The 13,505-nt window shown below is 36.4% G+C and overlaps 1 protein-coding gene across 1 annotated transcript; it reads right to left on the reverse strand.

The window, feature by feature from the left end:
* Nucleotides 1-1,590: 1,590 nt before the first annotated feature.
* Nucleotides 1,591-5,880, reverse strand: LOC123845657 (non-histone chromosomal protein HMG-14-like). Its single transcript, XM_045876368.2, has 3 exons — nucleotides 5,817-5,880; nucleotides 2,696-2,758; nucleotides 1,591-2,098 (listed from the first exon to the last, which is right to left on the reverse strand). The coding sequence occupies exons 1-3, from the start codon at nucleotides 5,878-5,880 to the stop codon at nucleotides 1,701-1,703; spliced, it is 525 nt and encodes a 174-aa protein (XP_045732324.1). The 3' UTR covers nucleotides 1,591-1,700.
* Nucleotides 5,881-13,505: the final 7,625 nt, after the last annotated feature.

Consider the following 13,505-nt stretch of genomic DNA (forward strand, 5'->3'; position numbering starts at 1 on the left):
ATCCAGAAACTACCCCATTGCATTAGACCAAAAATGGACGCTTGGGAAACTTTTATAAGAAAGAGAAACATGGAGTGATGAATTTGAATCCATCTACATGTAAAAGTATGCTTTTCTTTTAGTGTAAATATTTATTCTTGGTCTTTCCTATGACACTTTCCAGTATGCTGTCTAATGTGTCAGAGCAGGGCTAACTATTTGACTCAGGACAACTTCCGCCCCCAAAAGCGAGATGCCTCCATTCCATTCCTTTCAGAATATTGATTCAACCAAATATCTGTTTCTTTAATTTGCAACTTGAAAAATTGAATCTTGGGGTGCCTGGGTGGCTCAGGTCATGATCCTGGAGTCCCAGGATCAAGCCCCATGTATGTCTGGTTCCCTGCTCAGTGGGGTGTCTGCTTATCCTTTGCCCTCTATCCCTCCCCCTGATCCTTCTCTCTCTGTCTCTCTCTCACTCTCTCAAATAAATAAATAAATAAATAAATAAATAAATAAATAAATGAATGAATCTCAAATTGGGTCTGAATTGTGGGACCTAGGTCACCTGCCTGCACTGCACTACAAAGAGGAAGGTAAGTTTGAAGCTGAAATTCGCTATAGTTAAAAGGTGATGATTTTCATAAGCTAGTAAGGGGAGAACAAGGCAAAATAATGACTATTGAAATTAAAATTTAATTGAGAAATTGTAAATTTCATATAGCATCATAGGATGTTATTGATTGATTAAAATCATCATGCAAATATATTTAAAAGAGGTTTGAAATGTAATCATGTTCTCTTTCTCATGAAAATTTTATCTTTTCAGCAGCTTTCCTTTAACGCTCAAACCAAATATTCAGTTCAGAAAAATCCACATTGTCCAATCTAACTATTTCTTTTTTTTCTTTCTTAATTGAGTTTTTATTGGTTGTTTTGAGGATCAGTACAGACATTTCAATTTGTACACAATTCTTAACGTATGTACCAAAAATCTAAAAAACTATGTAGTTGTGATTTTTTTTTTTTTAAGTTATTCCAGTGACCTTCCGGCTTAAAATTTGGAGGCAAATTTTCCTTAACAGTATATCAAGCACCAAGATTTTCAAATGCTGATACACTGTTACATTGTTAAGTCCCATTAATTCACAATTTAATATCATATACACTACATACTCAAATTCTCAATCTTGCATAGCACATTAACAGAGTTACTAGGAAAACTGGACTACCACCAGCAAGATGTTACAGAGTGCACAAGAATTCTGACTGGGAGAGCCAAGATCTAGAAATGGTTTTCTTTAGGAAACAACTCTACCAAAAACAACATGGGAATAGAAGTAATTTAAAATATTCAAGACATAGTAAATGCACGACTGACTCCAAATTGCCATTTAGTATGCTTGGTATTATAGGATATAAAAACTACCCCTTCTATGGAATACTGAGCTGACATCCAAGACAATCAAAGCCTCCCACATTCAATATCCCACTATTTCCTGGTTGTACCAAAAAAAAAAAAAATAACCAACCAGGAAATGATTTCACCTCTTAAAAAAAGCATTTACACCTAAAAAATGGGATGAGGTGGGATTCCCTCCTCTTAAAAATGTTTCTAGAGCTACTAAAAAACTTGCATTTACAAAATAGTTGATAAAAATATTCCTCTGGATTGCACAAGGAGGGCGACAGGGACCACTGATAAGATATGGTTTATGGTATTAATTAGACTTGGCTTCTTTCTCTCCTGCTTCATCGGAGGCTGGACTCTCCTTATTTTTAGTCTCTCCGTTTTCTGCAGGTAAGTCTTCTTTCGTTTCTTGGTTAGCCACTTTAGCCTGTTTTCCCTTTGCTCCCTTTTCCCCTTTGTTTGCACTTTTTTTGTCTGAAGACTTACCCTTTCCTGCCGCCTTTTTTGGCTTCCTTTCCACTTTTGCAGGAGCAGGTTTAGCTGACAACCTCGTGACCTCCTCTTGGGCTCCCTTCGCAGCCCCCTCGGCGGAGTTGACCTTCCTCGGGCATCGGGGTGGCGGCCCTGGCACGCGAGAGCCTTCGCGAAGCTGGGCTGCCTGGCCTCTGCAGATCCTCCTGCCTCCCGAGCTGCTGCGACCCCCTATTTCTTTTTGATGAATTTTAATTGAGGTCTAGGAAGAACTGTAATCGAACTAATGTAGCAGTTTGTGCTTTTACGTATACTATTGACTAACACGTTAATACATATAATTAAACAATTGAGATTATTAATTATAAGAAAAAATACCTTTAATCAGGATTGTAAAAGGAATTAATTATTGAAAATTACAAGGTAAGAGAATTAATTTCCCTAGAAATTATAAATATGAATGTACATTAATAATATTGAAAGAACTATGTTTAAAATCAATTTGCACATATGTGCTAGAGACTCCTAAGTTAATTTTCTGTCCTCTTCTGCATCAATTAATGATATTCCTCAGGGACAAGGCAAACATATTTTAAAATAAATATTGTTTATAAGACAACACTAAAGGCCCTAAAGTTTTCTTAGTTAAATAAAATAATATATACATTCAATTTCTTATAGATTTAATTATATTTTAATTATATGACATGGAAGGAAAAACAATATAATCAATTAAAAACTGAGAGAGGAATGATTAGGAGTGAAAGGTACAAGTTTTGGCCACAGATAATATAAAATAACTTTATATTTCTGATAAAAAAAATTAACACTTACTGCTAAATTCCTTTGATAAGGTCTTAATTGGCTTTGAAAATCCGTAAAAATCCTTATTCACTACTAGAAAATAATGCAGTATTTGTTATTAAGCCTGAGTAATTAATAGTAGACATTTTAAAGTCAACATTTTCCTAACAAGTAAGAAAAATGTACAACTTTTCAAAGGGCTATTATATTTGCAAATAAATATACATGTAACATGAAAGAATGTAAACTCTTGGGGCACCTGGGTGGCTCAGTTGGTTAAGCAGGAGACTCTTGGTTTTGGTTCAGGTCGTGATCTCAGGGTCCTGATATCAAACCCCTTGTCAGGCTCTGTGCTCAGCATGGAGTCAGCTTGTATCTCTCCCTCGCCTTCTGCCCCTCCCTCCACTCCCTTGTACTCTCTCTCTCAAATAAATAAATAAATAAAATGTAAACTCTTAATATATTCATATTGCTGCATATCCCACACATGGATACTAGCAGGTTTTAATACATTTTGATGATTTCATTATTAACATATATTTACTTATTTATTAATTAATTTAGTTTTTTTTTTTAAGATATTATTTATTTATTTGACAGAGAGAGACACAGCGAGAGAGGGAACACAAGCAGGGGGAGTGGGAGAGGAAGAAGCAGGCTTCCTGCTGATCAGGGAGCCTGATGCGGGGCTCCATCCCAGGACGCTGGGATCATGACCTGAGCCGAAAGCAGACACTTAACGATTGAGCCACCCAGGTGCCCCAATTTATTTAGTTTTTTAAGAGAGAGGGAGAGAGAAGAGGGCAGGGAGGGGCAGAGGGAGAGGGAGAGTCTTAAGTTCCAGCACTGAGCCCAACGCAGGGCTTGATCTCACAACCCTGAGGCAAAATCAAGAGCCGGACACTTAACCAACTGAGCCACCCAAGTGTCCCAACATATGTTTATATAAACTAGTTCTTAGTAAATATTCTCATTAATAAATTCTGTCTAATATATAAATAGCTGGTTTATTTATAATAATGTATATAATTTATTGTTGCATTAGAATTCAGAAAACTGTATTTATAAGTAAAATGATTTGTTTAATACAATCATTTTTATTCTATGCATTCACACAAAATTCTTCAAATATTATCATGATATTGCAGTATAACTAGTGATCTTGGTAGCTCTCCATCATTCAGAGTTGGAATATGCCAGTCTTATCATCTTTTCCCAGAACTACAGGGAGTACTAAATCAGTAAAAGGCCAATAGCATTTTAGTCTTCTTAGGCTCCATAAAAAAAAATACCATAAACTGGGATGCTTAAAAAACGGAAATTTGTTTTTCACAGTTCTGGAAGCTGAGAAGTCCAAGATCAAAGTATCACCATGTTTAATTTCTCCAGAGAGCTCTCTTCCTGCCTTCTCACTGTGTTCTCACATTGTGAAGAGAAAACTTTGGTTTCTTCCTCTTTTGATAAGGGCACCCAAGGCACTACCCCTATGTCCTCATTAACCTAAACTACTTCCTTAAAGGCCCTATGTCCAGTGCAGTTACTTGGAAGTGAGGGGTTGTTAGGGCTCCAATATCTGAATTTGGGGGGACCCAATTCGGCCTATAGCAGATAGACTGTGCCAAAAAAATGATAATTTAACTCAACACTAATTCACCTTTAAAATCAGAGAGAGTCGGGCGCCTGGGTGGCTCAGTCGTTAAGCGTCTGCCTTCGGCTCAGGTCATGATCCCAGGGTCCTGGGATCGAGTCCCACATTGGGCTCCCTGCTCTGCAGGAAGTCTGCTTCTCCCTCTCCCACTCCCCCTGCTTGTGTTCCTGCTCTCGCTATGTCTCTCTCTGTCAAAAAAATAAATAAAATCTTTAAAAATAAATAAATAAATAAAAAATAAAATAAAATAAAATCAGAGAGAGTCTTTATTTTTAACCATCAGTCTAAACCATCAATAATTCACCCCTTTCTCCCTGCCTTATTAGAAATGATAATGCTCAGGGCGCCTGGGTGCCTCAGATGGTTAAGCATCTGCCTTCGGCTAGGGTCATGATCCCAGGGTTCTGGGATCGAGTCCCGCGTCGGGCTCCCTGCTAGGCGGGGAGCCTGCTTCTCCCTCTGCCTCTGCCTCTCTCTTTTTCTCTCTGACTTTCATGAATAAATAAATAAAACATTTAAAAAAAAAAAAGAAGTGATAATGCTCAGAAGCAGAGTATCATTTAAAAGAGAGGACTTGTGAGATTAACCTCTTGTTATGTATAATTCTTTACTATACTCCAGCATGAAAGCAATCACAAAAGGGTAAACTCGGGATATTAAGTCAATGGAACACACAAGGATGTATCGGTATAAAAATTAAGGAAAGTCACAATGAAACCTTTCTGAGACATTTTCGGCCATAGAGGAATAAATACATAGCTGAACTTCTAAATGGAAGTATTTTCATTTTCTCAACTATATTGTCTCCTTAAGAGATTTCTTAAAATCTATTACATAGTATAATGCATGGACTGGATTGGACATTTGTCATAATATTGCTTGCTCATTGTCTGAAAGCCATTCCTATGAGTGAAGAATTCTCCACTGAATGAGACCAGTTGGGACACAGAGAAGCTTACAAAGATGCACTTTTCCATCACAAGCTTATGTTCTGGGTTAGATAATCAGGGGCACATGCCTAGCAATTTAAATCTCCTACTAGGAGGACAAATCATCACACCAGTAAAAGGGTGATTTTCATGTTAGCAGTAGGCACAACAGCAGCAAGATCCAATACCCTGTGGCATAAAGGGGTAGGAGGTGTAGGAGATAAGGGGGTATAAATGTTGGCACCTGATGGACTTGGTGGTATGATTTTTGCTTGGATCTGGCTACCTTGCATTCTTTGCTCTTGATTGCTTTCTGAGCCCGGATTTTGTGATCATATTAGAAAACCCTTGAGCTAATAAAAATCCTTCCAATAAACACACACTTCTGCTTAAATGATCCACTGTTGTCTCTATTTTATGGGAAACCTATTTGCAAATAAATAGAACATGTATGCTACCATTCCAGACTTCTCTGCAGGGCTTCTGATTGATGTGTACAACTGATCATAAAATATCTCCTATTAGAAGAATGTCACAAAGCATTCCAGATCAATAAACTCAAAACTGAACTCACCATCTTTTTCCTCAAACCCTACTCTTTCTCCACTTGTCCCAATCTCAGGGAATGGTATCGCCATCCAGTCAACTGTGTAAGTCATTCTTTTTTTTTTTTTTTTTTTAAGATTTTATTTATTTATTTGACAGAGAGATAGAGAGCACAAGGAGGCAGAGAGGCAGGCAGAGGGAGAGGGAGAAGCAGTCTCCCTGCTGAACAGGGAGCCCGATGTGGGACTCGATCCCAGGACCCTGGGATCATGACCTGAGCCAAAGGCAGCCACTTAACCAACAGAGCTACCCAGGTGCCCCGTGTAAGTCATTCTTGAATTGCTTTCTTACATTTCCTCCATTATCAATCATCAGCAAGTACATGCAACACAGTAAATAACTTTATTCTCATCAATTTTCTTTGACTGTACCACCATAACCTTTGCCCAAGAATTCATTATTTCTCATTTGGACTACTGAAAGCGCCTCCTAACTGGATCTACTCTGAATTCTCTACAACATAGAGATATTTTTTCAAAGCTCATATAATTGTATCATTCCCCCAGTTATGATTCTCTGCCCTTAAAAATGGTCTTAGGATCAATTAACAATTCCCCAGTTTGGTTTATAAGCCACATGACCTGGCCCCAAACAAATTCTCCAACTGCAGGTTGTACGAAACTTGTTTACCCTCTTTGATCAAAACACTACTTTACTTCATTCTTTTATCTGTCATGCTCCCTCTTGCTTATGTCCTTTACACTTGCTGTTTGCCTACCTGCGATAAGATTCCTTTTCATCTATTCTTGCTCGTTTTCTACTCAATTGTCATATCACAAATTAGGTGCTATTCTCTGGTGGGCCTTTGACAACTTTGACTAAGCAAAATCCCTACTATAGGCTAACTTTGGTAGCTACGTAGTCATGTTGCAGATAGCAATCACTAATTATTGTGTAAGAAAATAAGTTAGGTTTTCAACTCCATGTAAACCTGTAACTGAGTTAGCTTCCCTTAGATGATGATATTCTAACAGTAGACCAGTGTACCCATGGTAAAGCATATCACCAAATAATCTTGTCAGCTTCTTTCCTTATTCTTTTATGAAAATAGTTTGGTATGAAATAAGAATTAAATGCCTTGCAAATATCTATAAATATTGAGAAGAAAAGGAATAGTAAGATGCAATATAATATGGCTGTTTTGGTAATTCTAAGTGACCAAAGTAACCTAAAACAAAACAACGACAACAACTACAACAACAAAAAACTCCTGTTTTTCTCAAAGAACATAACACAGCTTATTCTCTCTCTTTTTTTTTTTAAGATTTTATTTTTTATTTGACAGAGAGAGAGATAGCAAGAGCAGGAACACAAGCAAAGGGAGTGGGAGAGGGAGAAGCAGGCTTCCCACCGAGCAGGGAGCCCGATGTGGGACTCGATCCCAGGACCCTGGGATCATGACCTGAGCCGAAGGCAGATGCTTAACGACTGAGCCACCCAGGCGCCCAACACAGCTTATTCTTAAACTTGACTGTGGAATCAATTGTACCACAAACAAGAGCAAATTGTCAAGTGCACAAATGCAGGAGTGTTGGAAGTGTGATCACTGGGAAACTCACAGAGGTAGGAGTGGTAGCAGGGATGTGGGTTCCCGGTATCCTGGTACATACCCAGAAGTCTAGCAGGGCACGATGTCACACTCCAGGAAAGGGATGCTGATCCTTAGGCCACATGCTCTCAAGCTGCATGAATGATAAAGTAGCACCCTCATAGTGGGATCAGGGTCAAGATTAAATAACAATGCAACAGGGCAGAATTTTAGCTCCAGTCCTATCCTGCCAGTCCAGTATTTGTGGATGCAAAAGCACAAGCCTTTCATTGGCAGGATCAGAGGTCCAGGCCCAAGTCTCGTTCTAGACCAGAAGTGATTGCCTAACCACTAGCCTTTGACAGCTTTCTATGGTGTTCTGCCTGAGCCAGCTTCTTTTCTGGTAGGTCAGCTTCTAGGAGATCAGATTTGGTCAAGTAAACATTAACGTTTCACTGAACTAATTAAAATGAGGAAGTTTGAAGTAATTCTAATTACTGTAGTAATCCCTAAGTATTTTCAATATTTTTTGTAATGTTCATGGGTCTGATGTAGCAATATTTTCACTCAGGCTCCTTATATTTCCCCCTCCATCATCCTCATAGTTTCCTGTATTTCCTTTCCTGTTAATATATATCCTTGTGTAAAAGATCTGGGGTAGAATACTGTTGAAATTCCTCACCAATCTGTTTTTCAAAGGGATTTTTCCCTTATTTGTTTTCTTTAGAATCAGGCATTTTGAATATATAAATTATGTGTCTTCACATCTGCCCTGGGGACATGAAGATTGTGTTACCATTTGTCTAAAGAAATATGCATATTCCCCTCTGGACTACAGGTTTTTTGTTTGTTTGTTTGTTTGTTTGTTTTGGACTACAGGTTTTTGAAAATATATAATGCTGCAAACTTTTAAAAGCAAATTCATACCCTAGTTATAGATATTTACATATCATATATTTTTTTCAATAATGTATTATTTACATTTTTCTCCCAAGTAATATGAAATACTTAAAGGCATAAATCTCAACTTTTGGTGCATAACACTACATTCCCATTAAATTGCAAGTGGAAAATACCATAAAAATGTAAAATTCTCAATTGTACATGATCAAATTTGGAAATAATCTTAATTAAAGATTTCTGTCATGGTTTTGAATTTTGACTTCAAATTTTCAATTACTATTATTACTATTCAAATTTTTCTTGGAAGCTAGCTGTCATTTTAAACTGAGAAGGAAGCAAAATTAAAATTATTTTTCATACAGATTCTGAGTGAATTATCTTTTAAAAAGATTTTAAGTGAGAAAATATGAAAATGTCAAATCCTTCTGATATTTATCAAAATCATTTAATGATCAAGAATAATATAATTCATAATAGAAAATGGAAAGCTGAAAATGTTATATAAACTGAAAATTCTTTTATATATATTTATAAATATATGTATATTTATAGATAACATTTGCATATGATCATACATAACTATATAAAACACTATATTATATATAATGTTTATATCAAATTAAAAATTACCTTTTAGAACTATGTAAAATTAAAAACATGCTTCATGATAGGTTGAGCAATATGCCAATATATAAAAACAAAAAAGTTAGAGACCATATGTGTGATGATTAAAATCTGAATAAACATTGTCTTGATAATTTTTTATTAAATATTAAAAATGAATACAGAAAATTTTCAAGTAAAAATATCCATTTATTAATTTTTATGGATATCAGGATTTCTGCATGTAAAATTTATATTGCTTTATCTTTTCAAATATCTTTGTGTGATGCTGACATTTTGGACAAGTTTTAATGAAAAAAAATAGAATTTCAGAAGTACACTTGTAAGGCATATAGTCAAACTCTGCAGAGATAATTTGTGATACAATTTATAGAAGAGTGATAAAAATGCCTGGAACTTTGTGTATTTCATTATTAACCTTGATAAATCATGAGCTCCAAAAACTATTCCTGTATAGTCCAAAGGAAGGAGTGGTGAATACTACTTTGAGTTGGAGGGAAATATGATATGTGGAAACTCTTGAACACAGAAGAAGGAGGAAAAAGCCCAAACATTAGAATAAGAAAATTATTATTATTTTTTAAAGATTTTGTTATTTATCTGTCAGAGAGAGAGAGACAGAGAGAAAGCACAAGCAGGGGGAGCGGCAGAGGAAGAGGGAGAAGCAGGCTCCCCGCTGAGCAAGAAACCTGATGCAGGACTCAATCGCAGGACCCTGGATCGTGACCTGAGCCGAAAGCAGCCGCTTAACTGACTAAGCCATCCAAGCATCCCTAGAATAAGAAAATTATTAAAGTAAATAAAACAGGCAATGAGAGATATGGTTATTCAAAACCACCTAACTCTGGGACTAACTCCTGCTCAAGTAGGAAAACCTGCTCTGTACTAGGAGAAAGCTGAAAACAGAGGCTGTTTTTCCTCCCTTCCTTCCTTCACGTCTTCCTTCCTTCCTTTATTCCCTCCTTCTCTCTTTCTTCCTCCCTTCCTCTTTTTTTTATTTTTCTTTCCTTCTTTCCTTTTTTTTTCTTTCTTTTTTACTTTTTTTTCATATTTAGATTCAGAAAGAGAGCTGGCTTTCAAAAGATGCAATTGTCACTAACATTGTAGTACAGAACAAAATTGATGATTGCATATGGTTCCCAAGATAAAAGGTCCCCCCAAGGTTCCAGCATGCCATTTGAAGTGACAGGTGTATAGCTATTAAAGCCAATTAGTGGACACATCAGATGGTTCAGTGTGATGAGGAAAAACACACTCATAGAAAACTACTGAAGGGCTGAATGACCACGTCAAGAACTGAGTAAGAGTCACAGGGATTCCTCAGGGGGAAATAACCTGTGATTCCTTACTCATGAATCCTGACTATGGAAGAAACAGTACGAAATATTGGAAACTGATTCAGAGCATATGAAGCCTTCTGGAGAACTTGGCTTCAAATCTGCAAGTCACTGTCACCCAACTGGTGCTATAATTGAGTCTTCAAAAGGCTATTCTAGCATTCTAGCAAACCATCTGCTTAAGAATGCTGGAGAGCATGGTAAGACCATTGAATTCCATGAGACTCACTTTATTTGCTGTGAAATAATGATGAGAAGAAATGCTGTGTGGAACACCATGATGGTGGATGAGGAATTCTGTAAGTCCTTGGATGATATTTTAGGCAGAAACATTTGGTGCAGGGAAGGCAAATCTATATTCAGACTGTCTACTTGAATAAGATCAAAATACGGATTCCCCTTCTAATATGGAAGGAGTCCAATTCAATCAACATGCTACCAGGTAGCTGGCTGATTAACCTGGGGAATGGTGCCATATGTGAAACTCAGTGCTGGTATCTGGTGCTTGTGTACTGAACATTCAGGGGTAGCCATTGTCAGATTGGCTTTGGTGAGTGGAAGTCACATTGCTGAGCCTAGGCATAACCTTCATCCCTGCCAACATGGCCACCGGGCATTACAGGGGGCAGCTGGGGAAAGAGTCTGACTGATAACCACAAAACAGGTCATTGTTCTGTTACTTTGATTATTGAAATTCCCCCTTGTTGAGGTCACCTTTTGAGGGGCATTCACATGGGACACAAATAACTTCATGTTTTTTGTCCATTCAGAGGATCAATACATGAAACTCTTCAAGTTTCCTTGTCACTGATTTTCAAATTATGTTCTTCCATCTCACTGACCATCCAGCCAAACTATTGGCTAAACCCCATGAATTGGCATATAATTGCACATCTGATCCTCTCTCCTTCCAAAAATAGGGTATTATTTGGCAATAAAAATGAATGGGAGAAACTTGAAAACATAATACTGCATGTAAAATGAAACCCATCACAAAAGATGCATACTATATGATTTCATTTATATGAAATATCTAGAATTGGCAAATTCATAGAGATACAAAGGAGATTGGTGTTACCAGGTGTTTGAAGGGGAGGGGAGTGAGTGTAACTACTAATGAGCATTAAGTTTTCTTTTTAAAGCGACGAAAATTTTTTAAAATTAGCGACGTTTGTACAACTCTGTAAGTGTACATAAAACACTGAATTGTACACTTTTAAAGAATTAATTGTATGGTATTTGAATTAAGTAAGTTCAAAAAAATTATTGTATGTATTTTTTAAATGGAAAAACATGGAAAAGAAAAAAAAATCTCCCATGATTTTTTTTTTTTTTTTAAAGGTTTGTATGGTGGGACAGAGGGAGGAGACAAAGTGATGTGAGGGGTAAGAAGAATTCTGGTGAAATTTAGCTTCTATCCCATTTCCTCCTTGGCTTTTCTATGATGAGTCAATTATCTTGAATTTTTAACATCAACTGTTTTAAGGCCCTGAGTCCAGGATGGAGCATTGCAAGGTGAATTTCTTCACCACTATTAGAAATTCTTCCTAATTTTTATCCATTTTGTAAATTCACATTTTTTGTGTAGCTTAATATGTATATTTGCAGAGAATCTTGTTACCAAACTTCCTGGTCTGGCTATTCTGTTCTGAGCTCTTCTTTTAGTGTTGTTTGCTAACCAAATTAAGATTTTATTTTTAATTATGATTTGACACACTGAACAGCCACCTCTTTTGGTAACCCTACAATTATGGAATATTGATCTTACAAATATAATACATAAATACAGAATAAAAATGGAGACTTAAGATTTAGTTTTCTGAAAGTTAATTAAATGTGAATTTAGTCAATTTAGAGTAACAGGGAATGTTTTTATTCTGTGTACCTAAAACGTACAATAGTACCTTGTAGATGACACAGCCCAGAATTAACTTGCTGAGTTAATGCATTTTACTTATTGAATTAATACATTTGACTCTCTACATTTTGGTTTATTTCTCCCTCTTTCTCATACTCCATGGATTTAAGAATGTTTAACCTAATATTTTATCCTGCTTATTTTACGTAACACTATATCAAGGATGTGTTCTCATGTTTTTAAATATTCTTTGTAATAATTACTTTCTTATGGCAGCATAACATTTCTTTGGATTGTTTTAATCAACTTTATTTAAGTACCACTTGCATATATTTAAACACATCCACTGAAGGATGTATTCAAAAGTTTTAACAAATTTATACACCTGTGTAACCTCTATCACAATCAAATTATAGAACACTTCTTTCACCCCCAAAGTTCCCATACAAACACTCCTACTTTTCCACCTTCCCCTGGCCCTAAGAAACTGTTGATTATAGATTAAACCTATTTTTTCTAAGTTTTCTAAATTTCCATAAAAATGGAATTCTACAGTCTGACATCTTTTTTTTTTTTTAAGATTTTATTTATTTATTTGACAGAACGAGAGAGCAGGAGAGCACAAGCAGTGGAAGCGGCAGAGGAAGAGGGAGAAACAGGCTCCCCTCCGAGTAGGGAGCCAGATAAGGGGCTCGATCCCAGGACCCTGGGATCATGTACAGTCTGATATCTTTTGTTCAGCATAATGTTTCTGAAATTTATGTGTATTGTTACAGATATCAGTAGTTCACTACTTCTTATATTTGAATAATATTACATTTCATGAATATACCGCAATATGTTTGTTTACTCATTTGTTGATATGCACTTGAATTGTTTCCAGTTTTCTGCTCTTACAGTTATAGTGCTATGAACAATCACGTACCTGTCTTAGGATAAGCAAATGTTTTTATTTCTCTTTTGAAAATTTCTGGAAGTTATATTACAAGATCATAGAATAGATAGAGGTTTAATTTTATAATCTGTCAAATGGTTTTCCAAAGAGGTTTTACCATTTTAATATTCCCGCCAGCATAAATGAATATCTAAGTTGATTGACACCCTTACCTACACATGGTATTGTTAGTCTTTTTAATTTTAGCTCTTAATGGGTTTTTCATTGTGGATTTAGTTTTCTATTCCTAGATGAGTAATCACAAACACTTTATTAAGTGTGAATTGGTCATTTTCCTATCTTGTTTTCTGCACTGTATTTTCAAGTAATTTGCCCGTTCAGGGACACCTGGGTGGCTCAGTTGGTTAAGTGTCTGCCTTCAGCTCAGGTCATGGTCCCAGAATCCTGGGATTGAGTCCCATGTCGGGCACCCTGCTCAGCGGAGAGCCTGCTTCTTCCTGTCCCTCTGCTGC

Source organism: Mirounga angustirostris, unplaced genomic scaffold, assembly GCF_029215605.1.
Source record: "Mirounga angustirostris isolate CCGP_5_RB_7025 unplaced genomic scaffold, mMirAng1.0.hap1 SCAF_6, whole genome shotgun sequence".
NCBI classification, from domain to species: Eukaryota; Metazoa; Chordata; class Mammalia; order Carnivora; family Phocidae; genus Mirounga; species Mirounga angustirostris.